This window comes from Anas acuta, chromosome Z, assembly GCF_963932015.1.
Source record: "Anas acuta chromosome Z, bAnaAcu1.1, whole genome shotgun sequence".
In the NCBI taxonomy this organism is placed as follows: Eukaryota; Metazoa; Chordata; class Aves; order Anseriformes; family Anatidae; genus Anas; species Anas acuta.
Window position 1 is genome coordinate 77,824,371 of NC_089017.1, and position 16,210 is coordinate 77,840,580.

At 42.7% G+C, this 16,210-nt stretch overlaps 1 protein-coding gene across 4 annotated transcripts in view; it reads right to left on the bottom strand.

The window, feature by feature from the left end:
- PAX5 (paired box 5) overlaps positions 1 to 16,210 on the bottom strand; it is a 133,409-nt gene that overhangs the window by 72,796 nt on the left and 44,403 nt on the right. For all 4 annotated transcript variants that reach the window (XM_068667014.1, XM_068667015.1, XM_068667016.1 and 1 more), the window contains one exon: positions 15,897 to 16,072. In XM_068667014.1, coding sequence (XP_068523115.1) covers positions 15,897 to 16,072 — 176 coding nt within the window. The remainder of the gene's footprint in view (positions 1 to 15,896; positions 16,073 to 16,210) is intronic.

Here is a 16,210-nt window from a genome sequence, read left to right on the forward strand (position 1 = left end):
TAAATGCCTAGAATTTACCTGGTTTTCTTTTATACATATAAATAACTGCATTTCCATTCGCTCTTTGTTTCTCATTTTCATTTTCTTCTAATATCTGCATGTAAATGTCTGAAAATAGCATCTGTAATTGAAGATTATGAAGTATAGCCAGCTCCTGACAGGCTGCTAAGGAAGATGGATTATCCTCATTTTTCTGTAAATTTTGTCAATTTTGGAATTCATAAGCTATCAACACTGATCAAAATGTGAACACACAGCTGTGTCAAAAAGAAAGGCGCAAGGACATTGTGGCTCTTGCGTTCCCGCAGAGGCTGGGTCTCCTGACCCTCCCCCAGCCGGAGCCGAGCACGGTGCAGGGATTATTCCTGGCCACTCATGGTATTTACCCCCCCTCAAAAAAAATCAAATAAATAAATTGAAAGTACGCAAATTCTCTTGTGCGCTGATTCAAATCACAAAGCGTAATTTATTGCATGTTCTCCCTTTTTATTTATCCCTAAGTAGTAAACACGATTTCCATTCAGGGGGTTCGTTATGTTCCACTCCTACCAGACAATCACAGCACACTTGAGGCAATTGTTTAGTCTCTTCCTCTCAATTTTCCCATTACTGGGAGTAAGTACTGTTGGGACTCTTTAATAGCCCGACTGCAGCCCATATCAATAACAGATGAGGTTTAATCGTCCAATACAAAAATTATTTAGGCTCAGTAAGGACATTCAATGTCATTTGCATAATGGCATTCCTATCCTGAGCACCCAACCCATCGTGCATAAACAAGGCCCTGGGACTATAAATAATAATAAATCATGACGTCCATGCTCCTCTTGCTGTAATAGGAGCCTCTCTTTGTAGAAATTATTTCAGCAGGAAATGGGCACTGCAATTTTAAAGACGTGGCATTCCACAGACCAGTAAATCACACTCGCGCACACACACACACGCGCACACCCTCCACAGAGGCTGCCCATGGTGAACAACAAAACCCCATGAAACGGCAGCACAGAAAACAACCAGCACTTGTGGCAGAAAATGTTCTTTTGTTGTTGTTTTGTTATTTTTCTAAGCAGAACTAGCAAATTGAATAAAACCAAGGTCTGAATAGAGTGAATTGTGCCTAGGCATGCATATGCAAGGCTGACTGACTTCATTTCAAATTTGAATTGTGACCTGTCTCCAGCCTCAGAGATTACCTAGAGCAAAATTAACTACAGTAGGAAGCAGTTATTTCCAACCAAAATGAGAAGTGCATAACTAGACGTGTCTGCCTGGATTTAACGAGCAGAGCCACATGGGATGCTCTTCCACCGCCTCCAGTGGGAGTGCTCAGCTGGGCTGCTTTTATTCCCAGCCGTGCAGAAGCCTGTGGAGCTGCGGCCAAGGAGCAGCTGATCTCGGGGAAGGAGACTCCTCTCCAGGGTCACCGTGTGGTTTGTGGGATGTGCCAGTCCCCCATCCCTGGGCGACGAGGGGGACTACCAGGCCAATTGGACAGCATGCAAAGGCCTTTCAGCATTGGAAAAGATGGCTGTGGATGTAGCACAAAACCAGCCAAAAAGGAAGGCTGGGGCCACAGTCACTGCAGGCCACGCTGTCAGACCTGGCTCTCTCTATAACCTGTGGTGAAAAGCATCCCTGACTCCAAGCGAGATGCCCACAGCAACACCACCACCTCATATCAGGTAAGAAAAGGAAACTAAGTCTGCTGCCTGGCTGTCTCTTGCCCTCAGCATCTTTGAACCTCTTCTGGAAGGCTTGGTGGGAAGAAAGCAAAGGCCTGCACATGCTTCAAGACATTTTTTAACGAAGCCTTTTGTAGATTCATTAAAAGCACCAGTCACCTGCCTGGGGCAGAGAAAGCCAGCAGTCTCTTCCTACTGGTTTGTAAGGAGAAGTCTCCACAGAAAATCATGATAAGGCCTCCCAAAAAAAAAAAAAAAAAAAAAAAGACATACATCTCAGTGAGCCATAGCGATTTCTAGTTTTCAGACTCACCAGGCAAGTAACAAGTGTTCAAATGAACAATGACAGGACAACAATGGAGACAGCTGATCTCTGCTTTTGCTGTGATTTGCATCTCCACATATCCATCCTCAACTGCTCATTTGTCTATGTCTCCCAGTATAAACATTCTTCAGTTTCTTCAGAAACACCTATCTCCTCTATTGCACACTCTCCTTCATTAGCCCTGTCCAGGCTACTTGTTCATCAAGTGTCCTTTCACAGTCTCTGCATGGGTTCTTTCTCACCATATAAATGCCAGAGCTTCCTGTTGTGGTTTAACTCAGCAGGCAGGGAAGCACCATGCAGCCATGTGCTCACTCCCACAGTGGGATGGTGGAGAGAATCAGAAAAATGAATAAAAAAAAAAAAGTAAAACTCATGGGTTTAGATAAGGACGGCTCGATAGGACAGAAAAGAAAGTGAAATTAACAATAATATTAATAATGATAAAAGAATACACAAAACAAGTGATGCACAATGCAATTACTCAGCACCTCCTGGCCAATGCCCAGCTAGAGCACAAGGGGCAGCACCCCCAGCCAACTCCTCCAATATTTATTGTTCAGCATGAAGCCACATGGTGTGGGACCTTGGCCACTTGGGGTCAGCTCTCCTGGCCGTGTCCTTTCCCAGCTTCTTGCACACCCCAGCCTCCTCAGTGTGAGAAGCTGAAAAGCCCTCGAGTGTAAGTACTGCTCAACAACTAAAACAAACTAAAACACAGTTTCATTTCCTGAGGAGTACAAAAATTGCCTAACACGCTTTCAGGAACCTCTCACCAGCTGTTCTTAGCACCAGCATTGCATGCTCATCCTGCTGACGCTGGCACCATCGTCAATATGAGTGTCTTTGCCTCAAAACAGCATCTCCCCTGTCCTCTTCCTCCTCCCTTGGAGGAGTCCCTCATTTTCTCCTGTCCAGCTTTTGCTGTGGGTTCATGTAGTTGTTTTTTTTTCATATCTTGCTCTTCCCCTATGCTCTCCTCTTCATGAATTGGCTCAACCCCAGCACAAATGAAATGACCACCACACTATTCTCTTTTCAGCAGATTCTATCCTTCTACACATAGTGCCAAAAAGAGTCATCCAGTTAAAATAACACATAACATACTCAATGCTGATGGAACAATAGTTTTTGTATTTCTTTAAAACCAGCACAAAATCACTTTATGCCATTCATTGTCATAAAATATTACTAAAACACATTGTTTTTCATTATTCTGAAAGGAACTAGACACTTTCATCAACAACAGTAAGAATTTCAGCCACAGGGGGAGGGAAGATGTACAATCCTCCTGTTATGGTGGCTCTGCTGCTTCCACTGAAGCATCTAAGCACAGAAGAAAATGCAACCTGCAGTAGAGCCATTCATATTTCCTTACTGAAAAAAATATGAAGCAGAAATACGAGGCACACTAGGAACGTGCATGAGGTTTACATCTGTGTTGCTACATATCTTTAATCTGTGGTACCAACTGCTCCTGACTCTTGAGATGTCATGTGCACATTTCTAAGAACAACATTTGTATGTTTGTAATGGTTTCAGATGAACTATCTCAAGGTATTTAACAAATGCTGTCTGAGACAGTCACCAGTACTCCTTTTATAACTGTCTGTTATACAGATGAAGAGAATGAGTATCGTGAAGGTAACAACTAAACACCCAAAAGAGACCACAGGTTACAGCTGACTCCCTTCCTGCCACATCCTTCTTTCTATATGATCAATAGTATACAAAAATAAGGGTCCTAACAGACCACATGAGTAGCAGACAACCTAATAAAGTTGGAAATACCACCAGGTCGAGTGTGAGATTCATATGTTTTTGCTTTGTGACTTCTCTGCCCCAAGCCTCTTTTGTATGACATCTACTGGGACTCTGAGCAGCAGCTCATTCAGCTTTTCTATGCTTCATATTGTATGCAATACACGTATTTCAAAACAGTAACACACGGCAAAAGGATCTGGGCAACGTTTACCACTTTAGGTACACTTAATCTCTACCCACATGAAGAACAATGGAGAAAGACGCAGAATTTGCAGTATTTTGTGTCATGCTACGAAGTCAAAGATGAACAAATCCTTTCAAACCACAAACTCCTGATTTCAGGCCACTTTGAAAGCTAGACAAAAACATTAGTATTTTATTTTCTAAAAGACTTCAATTTATTTTTCATATTTGTGTTCCTGAGAGCCAGGTGAACCCATGGTAGATCGAAGTCCTCTATTTTTCATTTTGTTGGAAGCAACTATTCCTACAAAGCTAAAGTCCCAAACAAATTGCCAGTGTGAAATTGGCCCCATCAAGCAAACAAGCAAACATTCTTCCAAAGCTTCCTTCTTTCATATCTTCACTGTACCCAAGGCTGGAATGGGGAGGGCCACAACAATGCAAGACAGTTTTCATGTGGGAAAGCCAAAAATATAAGGACAAACCTTGTTCTCAAAGATTTACTGATCACTTGTTAACTGTGTCTTCAGGGGAGTTTAGATAGGCAGTGGGAACTGAACGAAGTGGAAAAACAGCCCTTGCACAGACAGCGGGCTATGAGTCCTTAACGCAAGGTCTCTGTGCAGCAACAAGATAGGGCACAGAGAAGCTAGTAAAAGAGGGCTTTGGAGAAACACAAGCGCAGAAATACTCCCTCCTCCTCAGATACACTCTCTGAAAGGTTCACATGAATGAAAACACTTTGTATGGAAAAAATTTGGGGAGTGATGTGATGCTTTCTTTTACATTACACTCGCTAACACTTAACAGGCATTTAACCAAATGCATGTCAGAGGGTAAATCTTGAGCTATTTGTTTTCCCTTCGCTAATTGGCTGAAAGCCACTGACAACTAAACCTGACAGGCAGCAAATGTGTGGAGTTTCAGAGACAGTACACTGGCAGTCTGTCCTCAGAGGGACCAGGGTAGGCAGGATCACCTACCTACCTCTGAGACACCCACCCCCGCATTTAAATATCTCAGTTCACCCGGCCTTCCTGGGGCAGGGAAACTGTTTATTCTGCTGTATAAAAGCAGCCTAGAAAGTCTGCACACAGATGTGAAAAACAAAGCAAAACAGAAAAAGGTAGGCAGATGATAAAGCATGGTACATACACTTGAGGCCTTGCACCTCCTCACTCTTGTGAAAGACCCCAGTGAGGGATCTTCTGCATGGAAAAGTCATCAAAGATGACAGGTTTGCATGAAATATTTTAGTTTTTGTCAAAGTGTCTTCTTGACAGGTTAACTAGATACACTGCTTTTTAATAATCATCATTTTCCTGCTAAAATCATTTTTGCAGCTATGCTGAAAATGTCCAGGTGCTGCACAGGCATCAAAACATCCCAACAAGAAAACAGGTTCAGAAAATCAGAAGGGAACCTCACTGTTTATATGACACACCTGACAGCTGTCCCATTTTAATGCCAGAAGTATATCTGGGGGTCATGTTTTCATACTCTTCTCCACAACCACAAGAACCAGAGAAAAAATGTTTGCCTTAATGAAAACACAGACATGAGATCTATGGCTTCAAAAAAAAAACTCCCATCAGTGTAAAGCCTCACAATCTGGCAACCTTTCCTAGCTTAGCCTTTTGGATATCACTCAACACATGACTTGTCTGGACTACCTCAGAAATCAACTTGGAGGGACATCTGCAACATGGAAAATGACCAAGAGAACCCCTGTCTCTCTGTGGTTGCCATTATTCAATTATATTTTCAAGGAGAGAAGAAGGACTGAAACCATGCCCTACATGTTACATTGCTCTCTTCACGCAAGAGCCTTCCTCATTTCAGAGTAATTATTTTTTCAGTTCAGCAAATTCTGCTGCCACGCAATTTTTAAGCAGGCATTATTGATATGAGCAGAGAGGAATTTTGAAATTAGCTTTTTTTTTTTTTTTCCTAGAAGTCTCATCTCTGCAATTCCTTTATGTCATCATACAACCACTTTGTTGCACGTTTCATTCAATTCCTTACTCAACAAATGGTAACCCAAAACTACTGCATTCTTCTGAAAAGCCAGCATCTGCTCTGAGAACATTGTATTCAACAGAGAGGGGCCTTCCACCCCAGCCAGCTCTTCATCTCACCTTCTGTGCTGTGTGAATCAGGGGCTACTCTCATGCCTGTAACTACATGTATGCTTTTCACATTCTCCATTGTAATCATACAAACATTTCTCCAAGTCACAGCATAAAAGCTGGAGTGAAGAGCAAGTGGCTGGACATCAGTGTCATAGGATAATTCAGGTTGGAAGGAACTTCTGAAAGCATTGTTGAGAAATTAAAAGTCTCTTAAAGCAGGGCCAGCCATTGGGTCAGGGATTTATCCAGTGTCATCTTGAAAACTGCCATGGGTGGAGATGGCACAACTTCACAGGGCAGCCCCTTCCACTCCTAGATCATCCCCAGGATGAAAACTTCCTTATACCCTGAGCTCTCCTGCATCATTTCATGCCCACTGTCTCTTGCATTGCCACACTGCACTGATATGAAGAGGTTGACTCCTTTCAAATCCTTTAACATGTCAAGACCACAAATGAGCTCAGACCAGCAGTGACTTCCAAACCAATGGGTGGAAGTTTTATTGGGGTCTATTCGAAGCCTGTGGGACCCAGACATTCACTGGAAACCAAGAAAGTAAGTCTTGTTCCCATTCTTCAAATGCCGGTGCAAACCCCTTCCATCCAAATGCAATGTGAGCAGGCACCACATTAAATAAATCAACAGGCAAGTGTGTTTGCTTATAGATTCCTCTTTCCCTCTCTTACAGGGCTAACATGGAGAGAAGGAAGTAGGTCAGTTTTGATGTGACTGGTGGGGGCCATTACAAGAAGTTGTCTTTTTCCACGGAGAAAACCAGCTTCAAGACAGTTCCTGATGTGGTTTTCCTACACATACAGAGCACAACAAATATCCATACTGTAAACCACATGGATGACTCCATCTGTTTTTTTTCAAAGGGACAAAGACTACATGAGCAATTACGATTCTACTCATCTCACTCATATATATTATGCTTTGATGTGATATTAAAAATTTAATGTGTGGCCAGTACATCACTGCTCAACGTGGACAATGTCCACTGTTTGCCTAGCTACTCTCTATGCCCTTTTTTGTACACACAGACTTTCAATTAACTGTCTCCTAACAACAGAAAAACTTGGAAGAAAGACTCTGCTTAAGACACATATTTGATTTTTTTATTATTATTTTAAACACACTAAAGTGATAAACTTTATTTCTCTTTCTATATTGAAAAAAAAAAGATGCTATTGATCAGCAAAATATATGATGATCAAAGAGAGAAAAATCACTAAAAGACAGCTCTAAACTTACAAAAGAAATGTGGCAAGATAACAAGAGGAAACAGCTTCTTTAAAATTTCCCACTTCTATACAAAATTTATGAAAGCACTGACGAGTTTCCCAGAAGAGACCAGTTGCTGTCTTTGCAAGATGCAGTGCCTCTGAGCTGGGCTGTGCCCTGCCTACGCCGTTCTCCCCACAGTTTCACTACAGTCCCACCATGCAACTTTAGCACATTTGGGAAACAGTTCGGCATAGCTGAAACCTGGAGGAAGAGATTTTCTATCTAAACCACTTCAAGATCACCGTTGTCATCAAGACTGGGACATCACTCCTGTGATGGGACACAGGGAGAGAGGTGCTGTACTTCAGATACGCAGAGTGCCAAAGTGCTGAGTGGAAACTGGGGGACCGGCAATACATCTTCTGATGAAATCCCCTCCATGCCAGCCTTTGCAGAACGAGGGGCGCACGTCTGAGGGGAAAAAATATCTCGTGGCTGCACCCATACAGACCAAAGAGAAAAAAGGCGGGGAAAAGGGAGAGCTCCTACTCAGCAAGGCTGGCTTTTTATTTAACTCCTCAATTTTTATTTTCATGTATGTTCAAAACTGGGAGCAGTCAAGAGGAAAAAATGGGGTGGTAGAGCCCAGAAAGGCATTGCAATGCCCAAAGTACTTCTCTACCCCTCTCTTTCAGGATGCCCTCTGTCTGCTGTGGCAAGGAAAGGAGACATCAAGGGCTGCAGCATCTCAGGGCTCAAAGGGGCAAGGGACAGCCTCTTGAACAAACACTTCATGCAGGGAGGTCCAGTAAGAACAGCTATCATCTCCAAGGAACTATTTCTCCTTCCCAGCCAGATGCCCTATGTTATGGCTAAGCACTGGTTCTCTGCAGCCTGTTTTTTAACCTCTTTAAATTTTGCCATTATTAAAAGGTGTTATTAACAAGCAAAATTATTTTCAGCCAGAGCTCTCCTTCCAAGTAGCACCTGACTCCCTCAAAGGGGGCTCTTTCCCCATCTCTGCCTGTGTTTTACACAGCAGCCAGCATGGATGGGAAATACCAGGGGTGAGTACTTCTCTGCAGCACACAAGGCATGCCCCCTGGGATCCAGGGGGCCTGTTCCTACACAACCAAAGAGCCTTTCCATGGCTTTTCTTGAAGACCAACAGCTAAGTCCCAAGCCTGAGGAACAGCAGAACTAAAGGCCAGCACAGTATCTTACCAAGTAGCAAGAGTGCAGCACGGAGGACAGAGCTGAAACCCACTCCAGACCCCAGCAGGCACTATCCCCTACACCCGCACCCGCAAGCAGGGATCCGAGCCCCAGTCCTGCGCAGCACAGCACGCCGTGGGCTGCAGTTGCCTCTGCAACACAGAGCATCACAGGCCCTAGCGTAAATTATTGAGCACGAGGGGATGTGTTCCCTTAAGAAAGGTGGGGTGAAGAGAGAAACCTCTGCACAGCTTAACCTCCCACAGCCTCTGAACTGCACAGGGGGTCACGGGTGCACCAGTACTCCCAGCTGCTGTCCCTCCGCCACCCTTCCTGCTGTGAACCCGTCGCCCTTTCCATTTGGTAGTAGTATTGATCTGCTGGCAGCAATGGGCTGGATAATTAGCCAGGAATTAGGGTTTCTATTACAGCCAGGAGGCTGCTCCAGCTGATTTATCACCTGAATAATTTACTGTGATTGAAAGGAAATTAAAATGAACTCCATTTGACAACTGTGCACTTTTATGGGCTTCAGTGAAGACTCAAAAGCCAAATTAATAGCCTGGTGTTGCTTAATAGTCTACTGAGAGTAAATATGGGAAGGTTTTTCCTCTCCTGACATGCTTTCTTAGGCTGCATTTTAGAGCTTTGTTTTTGTTGGTTTTTTTTTGTATTTTTTCCCCTCCCACCAATAAAGCCATGGCCTGCATCAGAAGTTGTTTTGGCTGACAGAGGTGTAGCTGTAAAAATCACAGACCTGCTTTTCCAACCTGCAATTTGCTCCACATTTCCTCTTGTACCACCTGCCCTCAGCCACCACTCCCCACAGGCAGGAGGGACCCGGGGCTCAGAGAAAGGTGCTGAGGAGGTGGCACCAGCACCTGCACCGCCACAGTGCCCTGGCACCACACGGCAGCATCACTGCGGCCACCAGCAGAGATGGGGGGCTCAAGGGGTCAGAAGCACAGGGGGCATCTCGGCCACACACAGAGGACTTGCCTGCATGCTCTTCCCAGGTGACTGCATTTACATAGTCAAACCCTTGCTGCAGGTGGCAGATCAGGAAAAGATTTGACCCTGAACATGAAGATATAGCCATGAATTAGTTCCATAATTTTCACTGTTACAGGGCAGCATGAAGTTTTGGGAAGATATAAATAAATGATAGCTCTACTTTTCTCTTTACAACCCTCAGAGTAATTTAGGGAGATCCTCAGCAGCCACTGTCCACCCAGAGACAGTGTCATAGGAAAAAACATACTAATCATATTTCAGAGACCAGGAGCAAATATATGGACCTACGGTTCATTCCTTCCTTCTGATTCTCTACTGCCTGCACTTTTAGAGTAAGTGAGCCACAATAAAAACTAATGTAAGTCTGCAAAAAGTCTTCATTCCTGTCTTTATCTTGGACCTCCCCTATTATTGATGGAGATCAAAACTGAATATTGTAAGAAGGACTGCACATCTCCTCCCTCCTCAGCAGTGGTACCGCAGTGGACACCCGAGCCAACACAGCTCCTTTAACAGAAAATCTAATCTCCTCTTTGGAAGATGGCTCACACTTGCCTTTAAAACGTAACACCTGAAGGTTTTCAAAAGGATTTACACCCCTCTTTTGGTCAGTTTGGAGAGTTACTTTATTAAAACACTTCTGCAACAGAGGGCAATCGGTATCTTACTGTGCACTTGCTTTGTTTGTTTGTTTGTTTTTACTTTGTCCAACTTTCTAGTATTTTTTTTTCAGGTGTATTAAATATCCAACTTTCATCTGCCTGTACTTATCTCCAGATCCAGACTGCATCTCATGATTGCATATATTATTATATGTTTGTCTGATTCCTGAGTTTGTTCTTACCTAAACCCAGAATATCCACGTTTTATCCAGGAAATAATAAAGGAAGGGATATTCAGTTTAGTTCTGGTTAAAAGTAACATGAAAGCATCAGGAAAGGCCAGGGAATTATCTGCTATTAGCAGCAAGTAGCTCTCCTTTAAGTCAGTGACCTACATAGTGCTGAATCTGGTCACATCATGTTATGCCTCATTATGGTCCTGATCTAAAGTCTATTGAAGTCAATAGAAATATTCCTCTTGGCTTCAATGAGTATTCGATTGGACCTGCGTGTGAAGCTGAAAACACAAGAGAATCCATTTCTGTTGTGGACAGAAACTCAGCAAAGACTCTTTATTCTGAGGAAATTAATGAACTGCTGCTCTTGTTGAACTGATTCTGCTGTATATACTCTACATGCTGCTGTAACACACCACAGTTCTCCCCTGGAGAGGTGTTAATCCAGCTCTCATGCCTACCAAAACCACATCAGTCTGTGAGTCTTGCACTTGCCTCTTGCCCACCTTGACACGACTTTCCTGCACCCTCTTTAACCCCTCATGCCTCAGGTGATGCCAGCAGCTTTCTCCCAGGTCTTGATTCTCCACAAACACCTTTTAGCAATGCTTTCATTGGCGAATATATCTGAGTCAACTGTTCACACATGTGTTGTAGAAACGTTTGTGCCTGGATCTGGCAAGGTCTCCCTCCTGGTGGGTGACAGACTCTTGAAAGAGAACCTCAAGGGTGGCAGGGTCACAGGACATTGAGTCCTCCATGTTTCTCCTAGGGCTCCAGCATGACAACACACAACGATAAAGCAGGAACAACTCCACTGCAGGGCAACGCAGGGGGTGCCAGCCCTGCTCTGAGCACTGTCCGGCATCACCAGGCCCCCTGCCAGTGCTGGGCACGTGGATGTTTGCTGTACAGCCCTCTGGGGAGCACGCAGGGACTGCAGATGATGTCACAGCCCAAGTCAGCCCAAGTGAAGGGTGGAGAGCATCCTCAGCTTCTCGGACAGGAACAGCTGGTGGTGGACAGTCAGCCATGTGCCTAAACAGACCTGTGTTTGATTAGTGTAACCTGCACTTTCAGTTTCATGAACCTGAGCAGTCCTCATGGACTAGGCACAGAAATGTATGCTATGCAGTGCAGCAACTCTATGCGCAGGATGGACACGAGATGAGTGCAAGCTCTAAATAAAAAATGCAGTCCATGCAACAACCACTAACTGTTGTTTTTTTTTTTCCTATGACAAGGGACAGACTGGAGTACCAGGGCCCAACACAGGTGTAGCACAGTTACCAGGACAGGCAGGCAAAAGCCAGTCCTTGTGTCCATAAAACTCTGCTCCACAGGAAGTCTTGAAGATACACTAGTAATGCAAACAGACTTATCTGTTGGCCATCAGGACAGCACTTCAGAGTCAACACACCAGGGAGCATCAGGACCCATCCCCAAACCCAAAAGTCATGAAAAGCACAGGAAGAGTAACCAGTCCAGGTAGTAGATGCTGTGAATGTTCTCCTTCTCTGAGACCTGACGATTATGTGACATTGAAGCCATAGCCTTTGTCCCAGCTGATGAATGACCTGAATGGTGCTTGTGGTGGTTATCACTCATGAGCAGAATGACAGTACAATGGTGGTGCTGCAAACACACACCTATGTACAGCTCAAAATCAGTTCCCAGAAATAGGTGAAAGTGGTTTTCTTGTCAACATTTGCAGACAGTGCAAATCGATCATGGGCTGTTCACAGAAAATGAGATGAGTACAAAAGAGGATAAATGTAATGGAAAGGCATTCATTTTATACATGAACTAATGTGCATGGCAGAGTTCTGTTAGGGCAAAGCAAAGCCAGAGTGCTTCTAGATTGCTGTCTCTATCCCCTCATTACTCCCCAGAAATACATAGACACAAAAGGACTGAGTTTGCACATCCAGCCCTCAGTCTCAGACTTCCCATCTTACAACTTCTTGATGTCACCAGAATAGCATTCACCTGTCATTAAATGTTCTGGCAATGCACATACAGGTATTACATACCAGTGTTGCAGAATGCACACATACAACCGAATCACCAGGACATTAGGTTTCAAAACAAGGCACGTTAACGCCTTACTTCTGCCCCTTGATGCATACAGTCTGACACAAACTTTAATTAGATGAACAAATCGTGGGATCCCTGCCTCACCCAATGCATACAACAGATACTGTTTCTGAGTAAGGTACTGTCTAACATCTTATTTTCCTGTCATTGTCCAGTGGTTGTCTTCTCTCTCAGCATGGTATTAGCCCTTACTCAGAGACAAGTATTCATTCCCCATGGTCTTCTCTATAGCAGTCATGTTTTACAGTAGATATGAAAACTCGGATAATGCCTGTCAAGTGAGTGCACAACTTGTTTTCAGCTGAGAGTCAACTTGCAGGTCTCCATTTAATGTAGCTGAACTGAGGAACAAAGACATTAAAGATGGAGGAGTAAAGGAAAGAGACTGGAATCACTCATGTAAAGGGCTTGGTCATGGTGAGCAAAGACTCAGACTTAGGCCATGAAAATATCTACCCACATGAGTGGCAATGTACTCTTTCCAACAGACAAGACAAGTTTTTTCCAAAACATCCAGAAAAGGCATCAGGAGAAATTCAGGACCCAATCTTCAGCTGAGGACAGAACATGCTCAGGCTTCAAATGCTTAGCAATGCAGAAGCAACCTTGTCCACCCCATGCCACTACTCACCCTGACCAAGTGACTGTGCACAGATTACAAGCAAAGAAGAATTAGGGAGGAGCAGCAAAACAGGGACAAAAAGGGTACTTCCTTGTCTCACAAGCCATGAGTCTTCTGGTAAAACACCTGGAGTCCTCCTCAGCTGACTAGCACAGGGACATTAAAAATTTTTTTGTGACTAAATAAAATTAGCAATATTCTGCTTGCCCCTACTGGACTATATTTCTAATATAGCAGACAAGTAATGGATCACCAGCTCCTATTACACATCTTGTCTATATGGGAAGGAGCATCTTTTCATTATTTTCATCTACAGAAATGGGTAAGAACTCCCTATATCCATTGCTGCCTGAGCTCCTAATGCACTGCCTTCTGAGTTTAGCCACGTTCTCAACTGCCAGGTTCTGGATGCATATCTTAGTCTACTACAATAATTAGCTGTGTTGATTACAATTCTGTTTTTCCTAGTCACATGATTAATTTTTTCAACCTGATCTCGTGAAAGGTCTCTACGCCCATCGTCATGGGGCTGGAACTAGATAATCTTAAAGGAACTGAAAGGACCTAGAAGGTCCATTTCAACCCAATGATTCAATATGATTCAATATTTTCTTTCTAATTGATTTCTTTAGCATCACTAATTGATCTGGACAGCTTCTCCACTTTTCTTGTTTCATGACATGTTTGCTTTATTACAAAAGAGGTAAAACATGACTGCTTACTAAAGCAGTGATCGTATCACATCCTTGTGAATCAGGCATTCATATAAATTACATGTGTTCATGCTGAAAATAAATGTTGTATGCCACCAAAAAGAAAAACCCATCCCAAATAAATGTCAGCTCTTACCCATGGCCCAGCCTTCCAAAAGCAAATGAGAATGCTCCAACCTATATTAAAGCAAACAACTAGCAAACTCCATTTGTAGTTAAACTAGAAAAAAAAAAAATCATGGAATCACAGTATCATTTAGGCTGGAAAAGACCTCATCAATTCAAGGCAGTTCTGCTAAGCCCATTTCACACATCATAGTATTTTTTTTCTTAGAAATATCATTTCTCAGCATCTGTTTGACTTCTCAGACTGTGAAGAACCCTTTTTAACAAATTAATGGGCATATCTCCACTCTCAATGCTCTGCACAGACATTCTAGTTACAGCTTCTTACATGGATCCAGGGAGATCCTTGCTCCACCAACAGCTGAAAATCACGAATGTGACAATCAGGAAACTTTAGCAATATCCTCGTTTAATTCTTCTATTCCTTCTGTTAAACCAATAAGACATTATCTATTTCTGCTCATTGCTGGACTCTGTCCCATAAGCTACAGTTCTGGATAACTCAGAAACTTTAGATTACAGAAAGCTAAAAAAGGATCTTCTTCCATCACCACTCTCTTTCACATGATTTTTTTTTCCACGTATAGAAATTAAATAAGGATGAATGTAACACCATACAGCTTTTAAGTGACCAATATTGAACAGGCTTACTGTAGGAGTTGGCTCAGTGCCTGTCCTCTCCATTATCACTGGTGTTAGGGATGGGATAACCACCATCTAGTGGTATGCAAAGGCCATTTCACCTTCAAGAGACGCTTGGCTTTCCTAACAAGTCATGTTGGTTTTTTTTTTGTTTGTTTGTTTTGTTTGTTTGTTTGTTTTTTGATTTCTGTTTGTTGGTGGTGGTGGTATTTTTTTTGTCTTTTTTTTTTTTTTAATTCAAATTGATTTCAGCATCTTCCTCATTCAAAAAGATAAACCATGTAAACTACAGAACCTTCAAAACTGGTGAAAAATGAATGACTATGAATGAAGTAAGAAATGACACATAGGAGCTTAAGGGCACAGGGAATTTCTGCTCTACCATTGACTTTCAGCAAAAGGAATTATTTTTTCCAAAAACATTGGACCAGTACATACTCCTTAATACTGAAGCCATGATGGTAGTAAACTACTGTGTTCCTGATAATCTCCAGTGGCCTTCAAATGTTTATATTCCTACAATGGAAATCACTGTTTGTTTACAATTTAAGGTATTCATGCACCTTGCCAAAAATCAGATTTAATATTAACAACAGAGATTAACAATGGTTAATTACAACACTAAGTATATAAAAAGTAGCTGACTAGATCCAAATTGAAGCTGACAGCAATACTTTCATTTCTACATCCCATGACTGCAGCTAAATTTAAGGCTGAGGTCTACAAACCAAAAGCACATAGATAGAAACAGCTAATCAATTTTTGCATGTGCTTCTGTGTTGTGTCTGCTAAAATGGAACTTCGCCCCAAAATTAGTGCCAAGCCCTTCTGAAATGCACTGCTAATCTGTAGGTGCAATAAATTTACCTTCACATATTAATTGTGTACTTCTCTCAGCAAATGGCTAACTACATGCTTAAAAAGCCATTTCTGGATACAAAAACTGAATTTGTGTGTACAGTCAAGCTAACTCAGAACCAAAATTAGGCATAGAGTTTTGCAAGCCTATTCCTTATTATCTGCATAGCCTGGGTTTGATCCAACAAAAGTATCAGAAGCTGTGAAGCTCTTTATGCCCTCATTTGATGTAACTGGCCCAGATTGGGTGTAATTTCATACCCAAACACTTGCTCATGTTTACATAACAAGTGTTTTCTGTCATTTTTTAATAGTCTTGGCTGAAGAGCTTGATACAACACCTGTTTCTCCATGTTTTTCTACTGCAACTCTGAGAAATAATTGTTTGTTGATTTCCACCAAGGAGGACTCTCATCAGAAAGCATATCTGGAAAAACGTTGAGTGTTCGGAACAGTACCTGCTCTGGTTTGATGGGCTCAGTTGTTGTGAAAATGTCAGAATAATGTTGCCTCTCGAAGACTCGATCCAACACTTCTAACTGCTGCTGGGTGAAAAGGTCTCCTCGCATCTGTTTCCGAAGAAAGTCTCTACCCGGGAGAGAATGGCCATTTGGTACTGGAGATTCCTGAATACCTTTCAAAGAGGACAAAGAAGACAGAAGAATAAATAGACATTGCAATGATGAGACCTACAGAGGAGTGTCCATTTAACCCATTAAATTGATGTGGGTACAGTATATTGACACAATAAAGAATCTTTGAGAGGAGGATA